At 41.3% G+C, this 23,826-nt stretch overlaps 1 protein-coding gene across 13 annotated transcripts in view; it reads right to left on the bottom strand.

Moving 5' to 3' along the window:
* NUP214 (nucleoporin 214) overlaps positions 1–23,826 on the bottom strand; it is a 109,275-nt gene that overhangs the window by 33,066 nt on the left and 52,383 nt on the right. For 8 of the 13 annotated variants that reach the window (XM_063635755.1, XM_055270640.2, XM_063635753.1 and 5 more), the window contains exons 24-29: positions 22,785–22,884; positions 13,440–13,515; positions 11,688–11,766; positions 8,535–8,619; positions 5,504–5,565; positions 1,804–3,597 (exon numbers count right to left, since the gene is read on the bottom strand). In XM_063635755.1, the coding sequence (XP_063491825.1) occupies positions 1,804–3,597; positions 5,504–5,565; positions 8,535–8,619; positions 11,688–11,766; positions 13,440–13,515; positions 22,785–22,884 (2,196 nt within the window). Of the gene's footprint in view, positions 1–1,803; positions 3,598–5,503; positions 5,566–8,534; positions 8,620–10,332; positions 10,677–11,687; positions 11,767–13,439; positions 13,516–22,784; positions 22,885–23,826 lie in introns of those variants that run through there. The other 5 variants (XM_063635757.1, XM_063635756.1, XM_063635760.1 and 2 more) reach the window with 4 other exon arrangements.

Here is a 23,826-nt window from a genome sequence, read left to right on the forward strand (position 1 = left end):
AGAAATTCTTTCTAATGACTTAATATTATGAATATTTCTACTCCTCGGTTTCTTCTGAATCTCAAATACCACATTCTTTTCAGGGTAGTTTATCTTTCTTCCAGATGGCATAACATGGTTGAAGTGCTGAGCTGAACAGGGCCTGGGAAGATGAGGCAGAACTATACAACAAAAGAGCTCCAGACAAGGAGTGAGAAGGCAGGAGTTCTACTCTCGTTTCTTTTTTTTTTTTTTTAATGGAGACGGAGTCTCGCTCTATTGCCCAGGCTGGAGTGCAGTGGCACGATCTCGGCTCACTGCAACTTCCGCCTCCCAGGTTCAAGCGATTCTCCTGCCTCAGCCTCCCAAGTAGCTGGGACTACAAGCGCCTGCCACCGCGCCCAGCAATGTTTGTGTTTTTAGTAGAGACAGGGTTTCTCCATGTTGGCCAGGCTGGTCTCAAACTCCTGACCTCAGGTGATCCACCCGCCTCAGCCTCCCCAAGTGCTGGGATTACAGGTGTCAGCCGCCTGCCCAGCCACTATTCTCATTTCTGTCACTGACTGGGTAGGTGAGCTTGGACAAGACTCAATTCCTCAACTAGGGCTGAAGTAGACAGCTCAGATACCTTTCCGCACAGATACTAAATGAAAGAAGATTCCTTCCTGGGTTCTGAATTTGTTGAAATAGTATGACCATGCCTGTGCATGAGGTTGTCTCAGGTTCTGACTGCAGAGCAAATGGTGCAGTAGTGATACGGACTGTTACACGTTCTCCTCTCTTTTAAGACTCATAGGGCCTTCTCCTTGACCATTCTCTGGACCAAGTCAGCACATTTCCCATCATTCAGCGGCCCTCTGGCCTCTTCACAGGGCATCCGGTGGTTCTCAAAACCATGTCTGTCTTTTCAACACCGTGTCCTTATAGCTGAATTTAGGAGGAGTGTAACAAACATTTGTTGAAGAAAGGAAAATGTTTCCTTTCTAATAAATTATGAACCATTTTCAAGTTATCATCGAATAATGAATTAGCAGTTACTAGTAATCTTGCCCACCATGAAATCATTGATTCTTGCTTTTCTCCTAGAGTCTATTGCTGAAGAATTACCTTTCATAAGATAACTATCAGAAAGCAAATCTCAGGACAGATTTTCAAATTGCCTTGCTTATTGATAACTTTTAGAAGTAAAAGTAGCTGCTAAAATGCAAAATGCAATAGTGAAGAATTAGGTTTCACTGTCAAAAACAGTAAACTGTAGTTTTTACAAAAAGTCACAACACTGAAAATAGAAAAGAACCCAAATCAAATGTCAGTGACTGCCATTACAGTAAGAAAGATGGTGTCAGAGGAGACAGAAAACACTGGCAGGGCGGTGGACTATGATGACACTTGGACTCTCCTGCTGGTTCCACTGGCACTATCCTGACATTAGAGCAGTCTCCTTGAGGCTTGACAGCTTTGGGTATAATGATCTCTACAGTGCCTTCCAAATTTGAAATTTCCTATTTATCGGTCATTAAATTACTTGCCAGGACCTCAACTAAAGATGCTTGATTTTTCCCCATGAAACTGGCACTCTGGTGGCTTGCAGAGTGGACAATTTGCTAAGAAGCAAAACTGGAGCGGCATTAAGCTGTAACAGATCCAGCCAATTAGGCCAAACAAGTTCCTGAGACCACATGTGCTCCAAGCTGTCTTCTTTAACCTACAGATTATTTTTGGGTTTTGAGTTTCCCCTTTAATTACAAAAGTAACAGGGGTCTGTTGCTAATGTTTCAAATAGCAGAGAGGGAAACAAAGTAAAAAGCTTCTACAAATTCTTACCTGAAGCTTGACAAAAGCTGAACCCAGAGGATGCCGCTGTTGTGGTGGCAGCTGAGGTACCACCAAATACAGAGCCTCCCTGTCCAAAGCCAGGACTCTGCCCAAAAGCAGGAGCGTTGCTTTGGCCAAACAGCCCCCCTCCTGTGTTGGCAGAAGACTGTCCAAATGAGAAGGAACTGGAGCTACTGGTACTTGAGGCAGCACCAAAGACACTTCCACTGGTGGATGTGGGAGTGGAGGAAGTAGGCTGACCGAAGGCAGGCACGGAACTGAACCCAGGCTGATTGAAGGAAAAGCCACTTGCGGCACTGCTCGCCGACTGCCCAAAGACTGAGGCCTGCCCGAAGGTTGTCTGTCCAAAGACCCCTGGGGTTGTGGTGCCAAAAGGTGGGCTGCTAAACCCTGAGCTGCTGACCTGTGGTGTGGCTGCTGCTGTGCTGGCTGTGCTACCAGTCTGCTGCCCAAACAGGCTTGGTGCAGTGCTGGCTGCCACTTGCCCAAACACGGGCGTCGCAGAGGGGGCAGTGGCTGTGTTGTTGGTGAGCTGGTTGAAAGCTGAGCTAGAACTGGCAGCAGGGGGCTGAGCAAAGACTGATGAGCCAGAAGTGACGGTACCAAATGCTGCTGCCTCTGCAGATGGGCCGGGAGCAACAATGGACGTGGTGCTGGAGGCTATGGGGGCACTTGATGTTTCGACGGCCACAGGGCCTGCACTTGAGATAGCAACCGCTGTGACAGCTGTCTGCCCAAGCACAGAAAAGGAGGAAGCAGGTGGTACTGCCTCCGTCCTGGCATCAGGGACCCTGGTGGTGGCTGGGGTAGCCTCTGCAGAAAGTGCTACAAGACTAGTACTAGATGCTGCAGTGCCAGAATTGCTGACTGCAGGCTGGGCAAGAACAGGTTCTTTTTTAACAGAGTCAGAAGTTTGAGGAGGAGCCTGGGGAAGCTGGGCTGACTGTTGCTCCTCTAGAAGTGAGGCTGCTGATGCTGAGACCTCACTGTCACCTGGCTTCTCAGGCAAAGCTGATGAAGTGGCCTCTTCTGTGCTTCTGCCGGAGGACACAGGCAGGGAGGGAGTAGTTGCTGAACTCAGGAGGCTACCGAATGACAATGTGGGGAATGATGTTGGAAGGGGAGTGGCAGCTGTAGTTGGCGGTGCGGCAGATGGGGGCACTGTGCTATTGTTCTGTTGGCTTCCAAATGAAAAACTAGTCTTGCCACCACTTAGAGATGTCCCACCAAAACTGATGACTCCAGAGGATCCTGCACTGGTGACTGGCAGACTGCCAAAAATGCCAGTTGAGGAAGTGCTGGTGGCTGCTGGTGGTGCTACTGAGGTGGTTGCAGAGGTCACAGGGGGCTCCGTGTGCTTCCCTAACACTGGGGGGGCAGTAAAATTAAACCCTGAGGGCACGCCTGACGTCTTGGTTGGCTGGGTACTAGTTAGGCTTGTGGATGAAGCCTTATTGGTTGGCTTTGTAGAATCATCTGCTTGGCCAACCCGCAGTCCTGAAAAACTTCCCAGAGTCTCTCCAGCCAAAGAACTTGGAAACAGAAGCTCTCCCAGCTTGGACGGTGGGGTTTCCAGCTTACTAGAGGTGGTGGAAAGAGCAGTTCCAGAAGGTGCCACAGGTCTGCTGCTAGATGCGGCAGGTTCTCCTGGGGTGGTGTTTGATGCGGATGTGATTCCTGAGGGAGGTGAGCTTTCAGGAACGGCCTCATAAGAAGGTTTGCTTCCCCCACCAAATGAGAATGCGTCCGGCTGGCTTGACTCTTTAGTGGAGGGTGTTGCCCCTAGCAAGAAAAAGAAATTAGAAAATGGGTTGGATTTAGCAAAAGATGACCCATTACATTTCCATTGATTGTGTTTCTAAGCCAAAGTTTCTCTCCTCCCTCTACAGAGCCAGGGTGCCTTGTTCTCACAGCACCTTTCTCTAAGGAGGTGGAATGAGTGCTTCTCCACACAAACATCAGCTCTGAGTCGTCTGAGGTGAAAAGGAAAAAGTATTTTTTTATGACCATTAAATCACAACAAATACAAAATATCTAGAATATGTGAAATTAACATATTATCTCAAAGAGAAATAAAAAAGCCTCTTCCCTTAATTTACCCTAGCTGTGTGCTTTCCTTAATAACATCCTCAGCACAGCAATGGCCTGTGGACCTCCTGATAGACCAGGACTTGATTCAAAATGGAAGTTCTTCCTTCATTTTTATGAGCAAATAAAGTGTCAGTCCACAGAAAATCATTTTTATGTACAATTAATGGCTACTTATTAGTGCTCTACTAAGTCAGCTATTTGACAGAGGCAGTATGGTCTGGTGGTCAAGGATATGGGTTCTGGAGCTACGCACTCTGCCACTCGCTGGTTGTGTGAATCTGGAAAGGTTGCTTTACCTCTCTGAGCCTCAATTCCCCCATTTGGAAAATCTAGATCATTACAATACCTACCCTCACTGAGCTGTTACAAAGATCGCATGAAATATGGGTAAAGCACCCATAAGGCCTGGTCAAACAACAGTGGTTAATAAATAAAAGAGTAATGAGGCCGGGTGTGGTGGCTCACATCTGTAATCCCAGCACTTTGGGAGGCCAAGGCGGGTGGATCACGAGGTCAGGAGTTCGAGACCAGCCTGATCAACATGGTGAAACCCTGTCTCTACTAAAAATACAAAAATTAGCCGGATGTGCTGGTGGACGCCTGTAATCCCAGCTACTTGCGAGGCTGAGGCAGGAGAATCGCTGGAACCCAGCAGGTGGAGGTTGCAGTGAACTGCAATTGCGCCATTACACTCCAGCCTGGATGACAAGAGTGAGACTCCATCTCAAAATAAATAAAATAAAAGACTTAATTATAAATGGATAACTGAAAGGCACTTAACAAATAGATCTGGTTTCTTTATAGGTCTTCAAATTCTTTTAAATGTTAAAAACACACTATTGATGGATTCTTTTTTTTTTTTTTTGGAGGGATGGAGTTTCACTCTTGTTGCCAGACTGGAGTGCAATGGCACAATCTTGGCTCACTGCAACCTTGCCTCCCAGGTTCAAGCAATTCTCCTGCCTCAGCCTCCTGAGTAGCTGGGATTATAGGTATGTGCCACCACGGCTGGCTAATTTTGTATTTTTAGTAGAGACGGGGTTTCTCCATGTTGGTCAGGCTGGTCTTGAACTCCTGACCTCAGGTGATCTGCCTGCCTCGGCCTCCCAAAGTGTTGGGATTACAGGTGTGAGCCACCGCGCCCAGTCTATTGATGGATTTTTAACAACATGCATGGGATGTGTGTGTTTGCTGGTATGTTATCAAGAAAAAAAATGAGTTTGGTCTTTCATTTCTACAGTCTATCTATTACTATGTCTATCTTGCCCTACAGAATCACCCTATAAATTGATGAAATTTTAAATTACAGATAAAAAATGGAGAAATTTTAATTCACATGTTAACATTTCAATGTTAAAGTACAGCCCTGATTTTCTAGAAGCAAATCCTTTCCTTGTCCTTAATTATAAAAATAGAAATCCTTCACATCAGTTTCTTAAATTAAGCATATTTCTAATGCACATTATCAACACTGAACTTATTGCAGATACTGTAAGTAAGACTCAGGAACAAGTCAAATACTAACATGTGGGCAAAAATAACCTGTACTTGTTCAGAGAAAACACATGAGTAATGCTCCTGAACACAGAGTCTGTACCTTGTGCAGCAGTGAAATTAGAAGACGGTGTTGGTGTGATTATCCCAAAATTAAAGCCAGTCCTAACAAGTGGAAAAAGAGAAATTAAAAAGGAACAAACCAAGGCACAATATTGCCCTCTTAATATTCCATTTTATCATTCATTCATACAAACCGCCCTCAGGAATTTACAATCTAGAAGATAAATGACAACAGAGTCAAAGCACCTATCTCAGAAGCAGTAAGGCCACTCTACGATCTCTAAGCAGAGAAGCAGTTTGTGGGTGAGATACAATGGGGATAGGAGTTGAGAGCCCATTGGGGGATGGCTGGGCTTTCTGTAGCAGAAGTTTGAGTGGGGACTTCTTGCAAGATGAGCAAAGCTGCAGCAGTAGAGACACATGACAAATGTGCATGTGGGAATGGTGGCCGGAGCAGATGGTCTGTTAAGTGAGGGGACAGAAGGAAGGTCTGGCGAGACAGAAGCACTTAGACTAGGGAGAGCCTCTCAGAACCCCTCCAAGACCAACAAGCATGTCAGAGAGCCCCACCCTGCTAGGGAAAACAATGGATACAATGAAATAGAAGCCCTAACTCAGTCATTTTGACAGAACTGAGTTTTAGGGCTAGGAAAATCTAGTTCAAAAACTTTGTGACTCCTTTCACCATCTCCTCTCTCCTTTTGTACGTTTTCTTTACACTGTAAGTGAAGACACCATCGCTAAGGAAGAAAATCTCACGCGAGTGTGAATCAGAATAGATTATTCACTGTGATAAAAACTCAGGCCAGGCATGGTGGCTCACATCCCAGCATTTTGAGAGGCTGAGGCAGGTTAATCCTTTGAGCCCAGGAGTTTGAGACCAGCCTAGGCAATATGGTGGAACCCTGTTTCTACAAAACAAAAACAAAAACCCCAAAACCAAACAAACAAAAACAACAAAACCCCCCAAAAACCAAAACCCAAAAATTAAAAAACAAAAATCAGCCAGGTGTGGTGGTGCGCACCTGTAGTCTCAGTTATTCGGGGGGCTAAAGCAGGTGGATCACTTCAGTCCTGGAGGCGGAGGTTGTAGTGAGCCATGACTGTGCCCTGCACTTTTTTTTTTTTGAGACAGAATCTTGCTCTGTCTCTCTCTCTCTCTCTCTCTCACACACACACACACACACACACACACACACACAGTTCAAATCGCAGATTTCAAACTAGCTTTAAAATATAAGGAACCAAGCACATCAAATATACTAAATAATGTAATAACTTAAGACACCTTTGCCCATCATATTAAAAATAAAAAAAAAAAAAAAACCTTTCTTGGTGAAGAAATTTTATCTAATAGTTTCAAGCCATTGATTCAATGATCCCACCTTTTCTGGGTTATTTTAAAAATAGGAAGAGGGCCAGGTGCGGTGGCTCATGCCTACAATCCCAGCACTTTAGGAGGCTAAGGCAGGTGGATCACTTGAGGCCAGGAGTTCAAGACCAGCCTGGCCAACATGAAAAAACCCCATCTCTACTAAAATACAAAAATTAGCTAGGCGTGGTGGTACACATCTGTAATCCCAGCTACTTGGGAGGCTGGGGCAAGAGAATCACTTGAACCCGAGAGGTGAAGATTGCAGTGAGCTGAGATCTCACCACTGTGCTCCAACCAGGGTGACGGAGTGAGACTCTGCCTGAAAATCAAAAAAAAAAAAAAAAAGAAAAAGAAGAATAATATCATTTCACAGAAGTAAAGACTGATTATTAGCCATCTGTAAAGGATGCAATAATTCTTGGCATTGACCTACTCTTTAAAATTTGCTGCAAATTACCTTTGGGAAGTATAAAACATAATGATTTATAATAAAGAAAAAATATATATATTACTTTCCCCCTCAAATAATATTCTAATACCCTCTTTTCTCCTTAGGCTGAAGGACACTCAAAAAATATATTAAAATCAGGAAAAAGAGACTGGTTAATACGATCCTAGTTACAAAAGCATACACTGAAGAACTTAAGAGGCTTTTCTAATGGAACTGAATGCACAGTGCTTCAATGGCAAAAAATCCTTTTGACACATTTTGATCTCAGTTCCACAGAGTCTAACCCCATCACTGCAGGGAAGAGAATGCTTCAGCAGCTCACACAGGTTTCAACATGAGTGCTCATGGCACAGAGAACAGCCATCTTAACAAAGGCTCATCTTGAGATAAGGTTTAGAAGATTCTTTCATTTTTAAAAACAACTCAACTTTACAAGTACAGCCATCATTATTTTTTTTTTAAAAGAAATGGAAACAGATTCCTCCACATCTATATAAAACCTCAAATTTCAAATGCCTATTATCTTTCATTACATTCTCTAAGAAGTTTAGTATATTGTACTCTCGATGCAGTAAGCCTTTTTTTTTTTTTTTTTTGGAGACGGGGTTTCACTCTGTTGCCCAGGCTGGAGTACAATGGTGTGATCATAGCTCACTGTAACCTCGAACTCCTAGGCTCAAGGGATCCTCCCACCTCAGCCTCCCAAGTGGCTGGGACTATAGAAGTGAACCCCTGCACCTGCTTAATTTTTCAATGTTTTGTAGAGATGAGGTCTCGCTATGTTGCCCAGGTCAGTCTCTAACTCCTGGCCTCAAGCAATCCCCCCCACCTTGGCCTCCCAAAGCACTAGGATTATAGGCATGAGCCACCATGTTTGTCCAGCAAGCCAACTTGAATGTCACATCTAGCCCCCAAAATGGTGTCAGAATGGAAACATCTCAGTGCCACAAACTAGATGAACTACAGAATTTAGCAGACTCATTACCCAAAGAAAATGAGGCTTAGGCTAAAAAACAAAACAGATACACAAATATGTAACAAACAAGTATTAACTTGAATTGCAAAGGGAAAATCAATTTACATGAGAACATTAAACTACTGCCACTATCATCAGATGTATTACTGCCATGGTAAGAACTCTGGCTTCATAGACATTTAGTTAAGTATATAAATATATCTACAATTGTAAGATTTGGGGAAGCTAATTGCTAGTAATTTGCCATAAAACTTAAGTTCATTACTGACCCTGATGGAGAAAATGAGAAAGGCTTGCTGAACTGCCCAGAAGCAGATGGGGTTGAAGTCACAGCTGTTTCTATCTTGGCTGTCCCTGAAATTACGAGAAAAAAAAAAAAAAAAAAAAAAGAATATTACAAAAAGACAGAAACACTGTTCCAGTGTATAATTTCCTGTAGCTCAGCCTGTGAGGTGCTGCTTAGCACTGCATGTGCCTTCTGTGACATGTCAGTGGCCATGGGGAGTGAGCACGTTGCCTCACTTGTGCTCGAGGTCTCTGAAATTGCTCCGTGGCTCTGTCAGTGTTAATTCCAGTCTAAGGTGGGCCACCCCCTCCTTTACAGAAAAGATATCAAAATAATTCTAGTATAGTTTAAATGTACAGTTTTAAAAGTACACTCATATATTTCAATGCTATGGGAAAATGCTTATAATGTGAGGCTAAGCCCCCTCCCCACAAAAGTAAATAAAACCATATATAATGTAGCTTTATAATTATTTGAAATTAATCTAAGCTGAAGGACAAAAATCCAAAAGAGAAATAGGTTCATAAGCTAAATATTTTTGAGTAGTGACTTTAAGGCTGTTTACTTCTATATACATTTCTGCATTTTCCATAGATTTTGTTGGTATTTAACAAATAATCGTGCTTTTTTAAAATTACAGATGTAAAACATGATTGCTATAATATGGAGACATGCAAGAAGGTTAAAAGTGCAATCTATCATTCTCCCCGTGTTCGATTTCACTCTAACTACTTACTTATAGTTTGGATACAATCTTCAATCTTTTCCCTACTGCTCTACTTTATTTATTTATTTAGAGACAGAGTCTCGCTCTGTTGCCCAGGCTGGAGTGCAGTGGCACAATCTTGACTCACTGCAATCTCCGCCTCCCAGGTTCAAGCGATTCTCTTCCCTCAGCCTCCCAAGCAGCTGGAACTATAGGCATGCACCACCATGCCCAGCTAATTTTTGTATTTTTTTTTAGTAGAGACAGGGTTTCATCATGTTGGCCAGGCTGGTCTCGAATTCCTGACCTCAGGTGATCCGCCTGCCTTGGCCTCCCAAAGTGCTAGGATTACAGGCATGAGCCACCACGCCCGGCCTTGCTCCACTTCAAAAGGGGGAAAGGGAAGAGGAAAACTGTATTTAAAAAGCCCAAATCAAACGAAACTAAACCAAACAACAAGAAAAAAAAAAAAAACCTTCTAAAATAAACAAACACAGGGTAGATAGTAGTACAAATATTTTTAAAACTACTGGTATATAATGTAAAGTGTACGGGATGAAAAGTCACAATCTAAATCATCAGCAGAGTACTAGTTAAATTTAACAGGGTGTAACTACACAATGAGGTTGTAGACAACTCTTAAAATGAGTAAGGTGGATCTGTATCAGACCTGCAGAGACCAAGACATTTATTGTAAGAGGGGGCAGAGAAGGGGAAATAAGTTACAAAATCAATATATATAGGATATGCAGTATATAGGATATTTTTCTTTAAAAAACAATGAAGTAACCTCAAGAGATATACATGAAATCATTATCTCTGGAATACAGAATCTATAGGGCAGCTTTCGCATTCTACATTATATATCTCTACACCGTAGACTTTTTCTGGACATGTAATAGTTTTATAATCAGAAAAACAATGAAGGTATTTCCATTATTAGTAAGAGAACTATTCTCTAGAGGTTTTAGAAATGCTCTTTTTCAAAAAGAAACTTTTTGCAAACTCTTAAGCAGCACCTTTCAGGGAAGTTTCCCTACCAAAAGAAAAAAGTTCTTTTTTAAACCTTGATTACCTGGCAAGTGAAAACAGAAGTGAACACCTCGTAATGAAAGGGAGGATTTCATGATCAGCAATGAATGGTGAATCTCGGAAATTTCTTGGAAGTCACACTACTTGCCTAGACATGCATAAAGCAAAGTTCCTTAGGTTTCTTTGATTCTAACTCCAAGAGTGACAAAAACCTCTCCAATGAAGTCCTTGAAAAAAGAGTATATGATCTTTCAAAACCTTTTTGTAAAATACTCAAGTCTTTTGACAATTCCACTATAAAATTTTCCTTTTAACATAAAGCTTTAGGCCCCAGTCGAGAAGTGCTAGATACCTCCTTCTCATGTGAGGCGTACATGATACCAACTGTGGTTCCATACCACTCCGAATTCTAGAATACAACTCTGGCTTATGCAATAATGGCTTCCTTCTGCAAGGAATAGCTACTAAAGATAAACCCAGTATCCAATCAGAAAGTTTGGGATTACAGAGAAAGTCAGAATGATTGTATGATTAAGATTATGAGAGGCAGGCTGCTAATGCATGAAGTTCAATTTCTAACAAAATTTGCTTGAAGGCCCACTTAAGAGCACAATTGAAACAAATGCCAGAATCCACAGTGTTGTAAAAATTCAGTATTGCAGACAGCACAAGACCCTTGCAGCAGGAAGTAATACATGCCAAATTAGGTAGGCTATAATAAAGGAGCCAACAAAAGGGGACACTGAGGAAGACCCACATTCTGCATAAAGTTGGTTTGGGCAATGACACTTGGACAAAGTGTCTGGTCAAAACACTCATGGTTACTGTGAAAACCAAATTAAGAATAATTATGCTTGAGTGAGCGTAGGAGAAGTTATGTGAAGCCATAAAATCTCATAATATCGACTCATTATACACTCTGAGATCTTACAAATCTGTTTTACTTTCTCTACCTTACAGGCTTTTGAACTGTCACTGTGGACCAACAGAATTTTTAATTCCTTTTAGTGGAAGAAATAGCATTTAGCATTCTGATCCATTCCTCTCAACTGTGATCATCCAGCAAGGAAGAAAAAGATAATACTATTGCTCCATTTTAGGAAAAGAATTTAAAGGGAGGTTTTTCTCCTATTGCTCTATCATTTTCAAACTAACCTCAAAATTTCAGAAGTCTACATAGCCATTGAAGGGCATACTAATTTTCTAGAAATTCTTCATTAGCTGAAGGCTTTCAAATATGATCTCTTGTCTATGGTCATACTACCCTGAATGCTCTCGATCTCGTCAAATGTGACTCCTGTTTCCTATGGCAACTGTCTCAGTGATCCAGAACAATAACCCCTATTGTGGAGTGCTTCTTTCACCTTTATTTTCAAGAAAACAAAAATGCAAACTGACCTGAAGCTTTGTCACCAGATGATAACTGACCGGATGCTGGTGTAGGCCCAGATGGCTTAAGGGAATTTATTAGAGACCCCTATAACAGAATACAAGCAAAATGTTTATGTTAAACCACTAACCATTCTTTGTAACAAAGAAATATGTAAAATGTAAACACAAAAATATAATTTAAAATAAGCAAGCACAAACACTTTTAGATAAATTACCAAAAAGAAAAAGAAAGGAAACAAAAAAAAGGTCTCAATTTAAGTTAACCACATGTAAGATCATATTAAAGGATGAAAATAGAAATACTCTGCAAGCTCCAAGAAGGCAGTCACACTGGCCTAGTTCATGGCTATCTTCCCAGTGCCTAGCACAGTGCTTAGCACATCAAAAGCACTCGAATATTAGGTAGATGAATTAATGAAGGAGTAAATGAATAAAATGGTTCTAGCTCTCAAAGCATGTACAATAAGGTTAAAGGCAAAACTGACTTATCCATCTCCAGTCAATATTCCTTCACTCTGCATGACTTATGCCTTATCATGTGTTTGCCATGGTGAACACAAATACCTCCAGAAGAAAGATCGAATGCTAAATGCTTAAATGCCATTTTAAGTTATGGTAAACTAAGGAACACAGGCAAGTTTGAGAACTTAAATAGGCAAGTCCTGATATCCAGTCTCAAATTCTGATCTCTAACACAAACTACTCATCTCAAGACAGATGTAAGAGTAGCAAGAGAAACCAGAATTTCTTAGGAAGAGTTTCAGCACTAGCCTGACTGACCTTCCAACCATCCCCTATCACTTTTTTCTGGATTGTTTAACTGTCTGCAGTATCACCTATTTTTCTAAGGGACAATGTTTATCAGGCAAAAGCCTGAAGCTAGACAAGCTAGACATAACATCACTAAAAATATGCAAACTCTGACAAACAGGGGTTGCAGGAGAAAACCAGATAACCTTTACCCCAGACATTGATACTCAACTGTGTAGTGAAACGAGCAATGGACAGGAGGAAGTCAGAAGCCTTGGGTCCCAGCTCTGGTTCCACCATTTACTAATCATGAGAGTTTGCGTTGGTCACTCAAGCCTAGGCTGCCTCACCAGTGAGATATATCTAAACACCTACCCTCCCACTGTATATGGCTGTTGTATGGGTTAACTGAGATAATGTGAAAGTAAACTGCAAAGCAAAATACCTCATATAAAAATGTATGGTATTAGAATTATGACCCCAAATTACTAGGTGCAGAATGTTAAATGGCCTATGAAGACAGTGTCAGGTCCTGACTGACCTACTCTGATTAACAGCCATGTCAAGACTGGCATAAATTGTGGGGAAAGGATTATGGGCCTTTATCAGACTTATGGTTCATTTAAATAGGATAGTCTTCACTTACAAAGACAGACATGGCATGAATGTTAAAAGTAAAACTCAGGCCAGGTATGGTGGCTCACACCTGTAATCCCAGCACTTTGGGAGGCCAAGGCAGATGGATCACCTGAGGTCAGGAGCTTGAGACTAGCCTGGCCAACGTGGTGAAACCCCGTCTCTACTAAAAATACAAAAATTGACTGGGCGTGGTGGTGGGTACCTGTAATCCCAGCTACTCAGGAGGCTGAGCCACGAGAATCCCTTGAACCCAGGAGGCAGAGGTTGCGGTGAGCCAAGATCGCACCACTGCACTTGAACCTGGGCGACAGAGTGAGACTCTGTCTCAAAAAAAAAAAAAAAAAAAAAAAGTAAAAATCAGTAAGTTACCTGCTTGGCTTGGTTAGCGGCCACTGGGGTCAACACTGGGTGAGGTGTTTTGGCTGTGGAGTAGGGCACTGAAGAACTGAAAAACACAAAGCATACACTCAGAGAAAGGCATGACTAGGTAAAAATCACATTCATTCTCAAGCCAACCTTCTGTCCAATATACGATACCAGTTTTGGGTAGGATACAGATGCATGGGACCCCAATCCAACTGATTTGACATTTTTTTTTGAAGGATAAATTTTAAAAATGAACTTTGGGTTTTTAGCATGAAAGTGAAAGCAGTGGCCTTATAACTTATTTCCTTTCTGCAATCCTAAAAAAAAAATTAGTAACCATTCAGAACTAGATCTTTTTGCTATCCAGGGTATAAGCCCTCCTCCTCCCTGGCCCTTCCCCCTGTTGTAGACCACATGAGGAATTCCTGATTCTCTTACCCAAGCAGGCTCTATGGGAACATTCTCACTGTCACCTATGCATCCAATTCGCTGCTACCACAAAGGTGCTATCCAAAGAGATCTTAGCTTCTCACAGCAGCTATCCCCTGGGCTCACCAGGTCAGCATCCAAGGGATTCAAATGTACCACTGTTCCATTCCCAACCTGCATCTTTGCTACAGCATGAAAAGTATACCCCTATTCGCAGAAAGAGCTCTCATCATCTTTTGTTAATTCTGAAGTATGTGAATACTGTATGCGAGGAACTGTTATTTCAATAACTAGTGTTCACATATGGGAAAACTACCTGTTAGTGTAATCACACACAAAAGTTCTTGGCTCCTAGGGGCAATTTTTTCAATTTATCTGTTGTCAGCCCAGCGCTACTCTGACTGGTATATATAGCAGTAGTAGTTGTAGGACCTGGTTATTTTTCAGAACTCCCCTAGATTTAGGGAGGATTCGTATTTTCCATCAAAAAATTAACTTAGAAGATAAAAGATAGGCCTGCGCTTCACGAAGAAAATCGTCAAACAGCTTAACAAACCTTACAAGCACATTGAGATTGTCTGCTGGAATAACACGGGAACCTTCCTAAACAGACTTTATTAGATTGAGAGAGAAGAAAAAGTGAACTTATGTTCAGTGAAACAAAACCCGTTTCATGCTTCTACTGAAGCCAGAAGCAGCTATAAATATGCATCTCTCTGGAGAAACACATCCCTGTTCCCCTGAGATAGTTTACCAAGCAGGCAATACAGGTACAGTGTTCCCCCCTCACTCCCGCTGAATCTGTACCAGAGGAAAAGAATGTGTGAGTGAGACTGCTGGGCCCTGAGCAATACCTGGGCGGACACAGCAGACTTGCTTAGAGAAGAGGTTGGAGCTCACAAGGATTACAACGGAAAGGAAACTCTTTTATGCTTTCTCAAAGACAAACAGAAATCAGAAATAAAAATAAAAGCAGCAATTTATCCAAATTTTAGAAAATTTTTTATAGCCAAAATTCAATTGTGACATGATAGTAAATTATGCATGAATAAGACTGAGTGTAATTATTGTTCTATTTATTTGTGATAATGCTACGCATCTCCTGAGTATCCTAAATCCCCAAATACACAAAATTAGGATTCACAGTACCTAAACACCACGTGACACCCCTGCAAAGAAATGCTGTTCAGTGCAATCAGCTAGTAAACCAACTAACAAATCAGATCCAAGAAATCTCTATCAAGATCCAAGACAGCAAACAGAAAAAACAGTATACTCTCAAATATGTTCAAACGTTTCTGCATGAGCATGAACCAAAACAATGGAAATCAATAGCTAGAAATGATCAAGAGATAGAAAAGCCAAATTCAGAAGTACCCATATCTTAGATGACTTTATTCTACTTTTTAGCAACAAAAAGTAGCTGAAAAATATCAGAAATTCATCTTGATATTCTTTGTTCTACACATGAAAAGCAAAATCAAAGGACTATAAGAAAATGGTGCTATGACAGAGCCCCAAAGAGACATCTCTTTACTGAGTGAGTCTACAAATGACACTGACATTACCAGCAACACTAAAGCTCCTGCTTCAGAAATGAGCGACAGAGGCACAGATCTCTAAGAGTTTGGAAACTCGGGTTCTTGGAGAAAAATAAAACACAGAAGAGTCATTTTTTTTCTGTTTTTGGCCACACATTACCAGCACTACATGCCAACACAGGCAGACAAATGCACACATGTTCCATGGATGTGTGCTCTACACATAATTATAAAATTGGGTTGTGAAGCATTAAAATGTCACCTAGGCCCTTTGCTATTGATCCCTTCAACTTTAATGAACTTCAACAAGGTAAATACTTATCCGATTGTTGTAAAAAGCCTCAACTTCTTGTAACTTATTTCAGGATTTTAAAAAGCATAAAAAACAAGAGACCTGGTTATGTTTTATTTTGGTAAACCTTAATCACTATCACATGTATCTTTTCATACATACTCATATGTGAGAGAATGGAATTTATCAAGAGTAACTGAAGAAACAAAGAAATCAACATGGAAAAAGAATGGAAGTGATAGAAGATACTGAAAACAAACACTCTATATTCAATTCTTGAGCATTTTTGACATCTGTCGATGGAAATATAACTGCCAACTATTTTCTCCATTGGTAAATTTAATGTCTTCAAAGACACATTCTTTAAAATAGTATCCAAAAGTCTGCTAAAGCAAATTGTATTTCCTGCATGAATGTTTAGATGCTAAGTAAATTAAATAATGTAAGATGGAACTGCATTAGAGCTTTGAAAAAACCCACATTAAATATGAAAAATAGGCCAGGCGCAGTGTCTCACGCCTATAATCCCAGCACTTTGGGAGGCCGAGGTAGGTGGATCACTTGAGGTCAGGAGTTCAAGACCAGCCTGGCCAACATGGTGAAACTCCGTCTCTACTAAAAATACAAAAAAATTAGCCAGGTGTGGTGGCAGGTGCCTGTAGTCCCAGCTACTTGGGAGGCTGAAGCATGAGAATCGCTTGAACCCAGGAGGCAGAGGTTGCAGTGAGCCAAGATTGTGCCACTCCACTCCAGCCTGAGTGACAGAGCGAGACTCCATCTCACAAAAAAAAAAAAAAAAAAAAAAAGAGAGAGAGGCCGGGTGCGGTGTCTCACACCTGTAGTCCCAGCATTTGGGAGGCCGAGGTGGGTGGATCACCTGAGGTCAGGAATTCGAAATCAGCTGGGCCAACACGGTTAAACCCCGTCTTTACTAAAAATACAAAAATTAGCCGGCTGTGCTGGTGCACACCTGCAAACCCAGCTACTCAGGAGGCTGAGGCAGGAGAATCGCTTGAACCTGAGAGGTGGAGGTTGGAATGAGCTGAGATTGCGCCACTGCACTCCAGGCTGGGTGACAAAGTGAGACTCCACCTCAAAAAAAAAAAAAAAAAAAAAGAAAAAGGAAAGAAAAAATATGAATAGTGTAAGAATTTTTAATGACATGGAAAATGTAAACAATTACATTTCATGATTAAGCTGAAAAGGTTACAAATTTACAAAGCAGCATGCATCCAAATTTTTCTCTAACAAGAAACATTTTCATAAAATAAGGATGAAAAAATGTGTAAATAACAATCATACATTTGTGGTGGGAATAAAGGTGATTTTAATTTTGTTCTTTTTAGCTATCTTTTTTATATCTATAACAAACATTTGTAATAAGAAAAACAAAAGGATTAAAGTTCCTTCTAAGTTTCTGGTCATTACTAGAGTTATTATTTTTAAAGTAGAGGAACATCTTTAAATCAGTGAAAGAAAAAAACTGCCAATCTAGAATTCTTTAACCTGTGAAAATATCTTTCAAAAACAAAGGTGAAATAAAGACTTCTGCAGACATACAAAAGCTAAAAGAATTCAGATGTGAACCTCAAGAAACATTAAAGGAAGTCCTTTGAGCAGAAGAAAAATTATACCAGATGGCAAGCTGGGACCAGACACATGAATGAAGAACCCTGGAAATGGTAACTATATGTATAAACGTGAAAACATTTTTCTTCTTATTTAAATGTATTTAAAAGATAGCCGGGTGCGGTGGCTTACACCTGTAATCCCAGCACTTTGGGAGGCCGAGACAGGCGGATCACCTGAGGTCAGGAGTTCGAGACCAGCCTGGCCAACATGGCGAAACCCCGTCTCTACCAAAAATATAAAAATTAGCCAGGCGTGATGGTGGGCACCTGTAATCCCAGCTACTAGGGAGGCTGAGGCAGGAAAATCACTTGAACCTGGGAGGCGGAGGTTGCAGTGAGCTGAGATCACACCACTGCACTCCAGCCTTGGCGACAGAACAAGAATCCATCCGGGGGGCAGGGGGGAGGAAAGATAGTCAACTGTTTATAACAATGTATCATGAGGTTTACAATACAAGTGGAAGTAAAATGTACAATAGCATAAAGGTGGTGAAGGGATAAAATAGAATACTGCTGTCATATTCTTACACTATTCTTTAGTAATACAGTATCACTTGAAGACAGTCTGTGATAAGTTGAAGATGTATACTATAAACTCTAATGTAAGCACTTAAATAACACCAAGTTATAGCCAATAAGTCAACAAAAAAGTTAAAATAGAGTCATAAAGACATTTAACCCAAAAGAAGGCAGAAAAACAAAAACTGAACAATAAACAGATGGGATAAATAGAAACAAATAGCTATATAACAGATTCAAACCCAAATATGTCAATAATTACACTTAAGGTAAACAATCTAATCACTCCAATTAAAAGTCACAGATGGTCAAGATTAAAAAAAAGCAAGTTAAGGCCCACTATATACTGTCTACAACCGTGGTCTCCAACCTTTTTGGCACCAAGGACTGGTTTTGTGAAAGAATTTTTTCCACAGACGGACAGCAGAGGGGGATGGTTTCAGGATGAAACTGTTTCACCTCAGATCATCCGGCTATAATTCTATATTTTATTCAGTTAGATTATTGTAAGGAGCATGCAACCTAGATCCTTCGCATGTGCAATTCACAATAGGGTTCATGCTTCCATGAGAATCCAAAGCTGCCACTAATCTGACAGGAGGTGGAGCTCAGGTGGTAATGCTCACTCGCCTGCCGCTCACCTTCTGCTGTGTGGCCCGGTTTCTAAGAGGCCACAGACCGGTATTGGTCTGCAGCCCAGGGCTGGGGACCCCTAGTCTGTAAGAAATCCATTTTATTTTTTTAAATTATTTTTGTTTATTGTAGTAAAATACACTTAACAAAATCTGCCATCTTAAAAGTAACCATTTTTAAGTGCACATGTAGTTCAGTGATATTAAGTACATTCACATTGTTGTGCTACAAGAAATCCATTTTAAATATAAAGACAAAATAAGTTGAAATAAAAGGATGGAAAAGATATGTTGTGGTGCTGGGACAACTGGATATCCACATTCAAAACAATTAAGTTGGATCTCTACTTCACACCATTTACAAAAATTAACTCCAAATGGATCAGAGACCTAGATATAAGAGCTAAAACCACACAACTCTTCAAAGAAGACATCAGTGTAAATCTTTATGACCTTGGATTAGGCAATGGTTTCTTACATGTGACACCTAAAGCACAAGCAACAAGAGAAAAAATAGATAAACTGGACTAGATTTTTGTGTCAAAGGACACATCAAGAAAGTGAAAAATAACTCAAAGAAGGGGAAAAAATATTTGCAAATCGGCCGGGCGCGGTGGCTCACGCTTGTAATCCCAGCACTTTGGGAGGCCGAGGCGGGTGGATCACGAGGTCAGGAGATCAAGACAATGGTGAAATCCCATCTCTACTAAAAAATACAAAAAAAAAAATTAGCCGGGTGTGGTGGTGGGCGCCTGTAGTCCCAGCTACTGGGAGAGGCTGAGGCAGGAGAATGGCGTGAACCCGGGAGGCGGAGCTTGCAGTGAGCCGAGATCGCGCCACTGCACTCCAGCCTGGGTGACAGAGCAAGACTCAGTCTCAAAAAAAAAAAAAAAAAAAAAAAAAAAAGAAAATATTTGCAAATCATATGCCTGATGAGAGACTTGAATACAGATTATATAAAGAAACTTACAGCTCAAAAATAAAAAGGTAACCTAATTTTAAAATGGAGCAAAGGAACAAAATAGATATTTCTCCAAAGAAGACACAACTGGCCAATAAGCACATGAAAAGATGCTCAATATCACTAGCCATTAGAGAAATGCAAATCAAAACTACTGATAGTGTGAGATACCATTTTACACCACTAGGATGACTATAATCAAAAAGATAGTCAATAATGAGTGTTGGTGAGGATGTGGAGAAGCTGGAACCCCCATACATTGCTGTTAGGAATGAAAAATGGTGCAGCATCTCTGTAAACCAGTTTGAGCTATGTGATCAAGCGATTCCGCTCCTGCATACATACCCAAAAGAACTGAAAGCAGGGACTCAGACAGACACTGTCCACCAACAGTCCTCCCTGACTTCCTCCCCGAGCATTCCTCCTCTTGCTGCCTCTACTCTCGTCACCAGAGGTCCCCCCGGCTCGCTCTTCAACTTGTAGACACGCTCCTGCTACAGGTCCTGTGCTTGGAGCTTTCTTCCGAGATATTAATGAGATCTGCTGTCTAGCCCTTCTCTCTTCATTCAAAGGTCACCTTCTCGAGGAGACCTTCCCTGGCCACCCTATTTAAAATTATAACCCAGGTTCAGACAATACTCTCTAACCTTTCCCCCCTGCTTTAATTTTCTCCATCACACCATATCCCATCTAATATATTATATATTTTACTTATTTATTTTGATTATTGTTTGTCTCTCCAAACAATCAGTCTGTTAGTTTTTTCGGTCTATTTTGTTAACAACAAAACAGGCAGTTTATCTCCAGCACCTAAGAACAGTGTGTGGCATACAACAAATGCTCATTAAGTATATGTTGAAAGAATGAATAAATGAATGAATGCACACCAAAATAAAAGTTTGTGTAACTGGCAGTTTCCCGGCTGTTTTCTTGCTTGGTTTGTCTTATTCAACTACCCTATCTCTAGTACCCAGGGCAGTATCATGCTCACAGCAGATGCTAAGAATCTGCTGAATCAAGCGACGGAGCACTGCAAAGGAATTTGAATAGCTGTGGGTTGGCGCCAGATAAACACTCTTCCAATGAACTGAATGGATGAGGCCAATGAACATAAAATACACCAATGGCAGAAATATGTAAGCTCATCCTATGATGAATCTTCTGTAGATACCACTGAGAAAAAGCTAACTGCAAAATTAAATACTTAAAATACACTTAGGAAACTACTGTTTAAAAGAATCTGTTCCATGAGAGCTGGTTGAAAATAATTTTAAAAATAAAACATAAAAGAATCTGAAAGCAAGTCATTTTACAATGAACATATTCTCTCGATCTTTCCTGGGGAGGGGTGGCAGTAAATACCAATTTTCACTTTTCAATTTATATTTGGAGTTTACCTATTATTCAATAAATGATTACTGAAAGGAATGCTTCTACATTTCAGGCACCATGCTGGGCATACACATGAAATAATTATACCAGAGTCCAATTCTGTAGAGAATGAAACAAAGTTTCTTCGAGATTTCTTAAGTCATCTGAGATTTTTTCTTGTCAGAAAGAGTAGACTCAAAATTACTCCTTGAACAAACCCTTCATCAAAGATCAGCTCAGATGAACCATTTAGGGAAATGAAACTTGAGAAAAGGAGAAGTGGAATCTCCAAAAGGTGCTTCTCATACATGGTTAGCACCTAATATATCTCAGAAATACCAGACAATACTTCCTGTACCATATGCTGAATTTTCCCATCTTACGTAACATTCTGCCTTTCAGTGGCTTTTCCTTGCCTTCCCTACGCTGGGAATCTGGCTACAATTCCCAAACTCTAATGCATAGTTCTTTCCCTTGAAAAGTTTGCAACAACCACAAATACCATATTGGTCTAAACAGCATACCAAGGCTCCGAGGTCACTACAAAATAGTAATAGAGGCGGCTTGTTTTTTGGCTGTTAGTATGGCCCTGAGATAACTAAAAATTCCTCAAACAAGCAGTGTTGATAAACAGAACAACATGGAAAAAAAGAGGCCAGCGGACCAGTGAGGCAGGGCCACTTGAAACAGGGAAAACAGAGCTGTGGGCAGATCTGCTCTGTGCGATGGCAGAGGGTGGGCACGCTGTGGAGAACCACAAGGTCTATGGCTGCCCTTCTTGCTGCTAGACTAATCATGGGTACCAGACACTAATTCCCTGAAATCTGATATTAGTCCTCAAGATCCCCATGTTCCAAGTGAGGAAATGTCCCTCAACTCTTCCCTTTGCCACAGGGGATGGTGGTTGGTCTAAAGGGATCACAGTCACAAAGTATGCAGGGCAAAGCAGGGCACAGGCATGTTCTGTGAACCTGCCCAGGGCAGAGGGAGTGAGTCAGCACCCTGAACTCTGAACACAGATGAGGACTAAAGGCAAGTGAGCTAGGCTGGGCACAGTGGCTCCTGCCTGTAATCACAGCACTTTACGAGGATTAGGTGGGAGGATCACTTGACCCCAGAAGTTTGAGACCAGCCTGGGGTGACACGGTAAAAACTCCATCTCTACAAAAAATTAAAAAATTAAAAAATTAGCTGGGTGTGGTGTCATGTGCCTGTAGTCCCAGCAGCTACTTGGGAGGCAGATATGGGAGCATGGCTTGGGCCCAGGAGGTTAAGGCTACAGTGCGCCATGATCGTACTACACTCTGCACTCCAGTCTGGGCGACAGAGTGAGAACTTGTCTAAAAAAAAACAAAAAACAAAAAAAAACAAAACAAACAAAAACAACAACAACAACAAAACCACCACCACCACCAAAAAAACAAACAAGTGAGCTCCACCAGCAACAATCTAGCCTTCAAACATGGCATGGCAGAGAAGCTAAAGTCTCCAAACAGAGCTGCTGTCTTTTATACAAAAGCAAAAGAAATGGGAAGAACAGAAATGCCCGGAGAAGGGAAGTGAGGGAGGAGAGTGTCACCCTTGAGATTACAGTTTCCAGAATCAAGTCTGCATGAGAACCAAAGCATCAACTCTGGAACCCCTAGGGTATTTAAAAAAAAAAAAAAAAAAAAAAAAAATCAACCTGCACACCTAATATGTACCACACAGAGACTTACACATGGCAAACAGAAACTGAGCATATAGCATCAAGACAAACTTTAAAAGTTTGTGAGGCAACTGTCACTGGCCAGTTAAAAAGGACAATCTCCTGAAAATGCATTGTGTAGGCAGGCTTAGCTGCCACCCGCCTTATAACCTAAGGTGGTGCAGGAAAACCAGACTGTGACAGTGGCACTGCTGCTCCCTGCAGGCAGTCCACCGCTACTACAGAAGCAGCCAGGGGCTGAAACACACTGCAGTCAGAACATACCCCATGGCTGCAGAAGCGGTTGCAGGGTTATTCTTCAATTCCTGCACATTTACCACTTGAGGGACATTCTTCAATGTTGATTCAGTCAAAGTGTTTACAGCTATTTAAACAGAGAAGAGAGAACACCATATTAATTCCAGTAAAGGATAAAAAGTTCTAGCCATATATAAATGAAAAACCAAGACATGAGCCCAAGCAGATTAGAGCCTTATCATGTGAAGGAATCTACTCTAGGTAGTTCTTGCAGCATTGTGTTCAGAGGAACACCTGGCCTACTCCATTAACACAGGTGATGGAACAAGGCTTCCTGTAACTGAATCGAATGTACTAGAGTAGGGGAAAAGAATTCTCTGGCCAGCTTTTCTACAACAGAGCTGAGGCACCTGCCACACTGCTGGCTTGTCCTGGAAAAGGGCAGCTTGAGCTAGAGGATTAACAGCATCTGGACTCAGGATTTCTGCCACTCATTCACTCTGTTTTTCTTTAACATGGGCTTATTATGTGCCAGGCTCTGTGTTAGGGGCTGAGAATATAAAATGTATCTATAGTTTCTTCTCTAAAGAAACTCATGGCCTAGTGAGACAGACAGGCATAATGAACGTGGAAAATGGAGCTTGGACAATAATGGGAGAAGAGACTGAGAGGCATATATTTGACACCTACGTATCAGCTTTTACTTTGTCTTATAATTTTAAATTGTATCCCAAAAGACTTAATGACATTCTATAATTAGCAATTAAGGAAGCCTGAGCAAAGCTTGTGGATCATTACTAACTGCATCACTGGCCAAAGTGAAAGTGGTTATCACAAGCAGAATGACAGACCTGCAGTTAATTCTCTTTTATTCCCTCTTTCAGAGAAGTGACCAGAACATCTTGCCTACGACTGCACATCTTTCATATTTCATATTCAAAGGTGCCTATACCTTAGAAATTTTTGCATCCACACCACCTTCTGCTGAGTGGAACAATCCTAAATCCTAGCAGATTTTAACGTTTTACAGATCATTGACTCGATCAACTTGATTTCAGGCCTGTTCAGC

This window comes from Symphalangus syndactylus, chromosome 3 (assembly GCF_028878055.3).
Source record: "Symphalangus syndactylus isolate Jambi chromosome 3, NHGRI_mSymSyn1-v2.1_pri, whole genome shotgun sequence".
NCBI lineage: Eukaryota > Metazoa > Chordata > Mammalia > Primates > Hylobatidae > Symphalangus > Symphalangus syndactylus.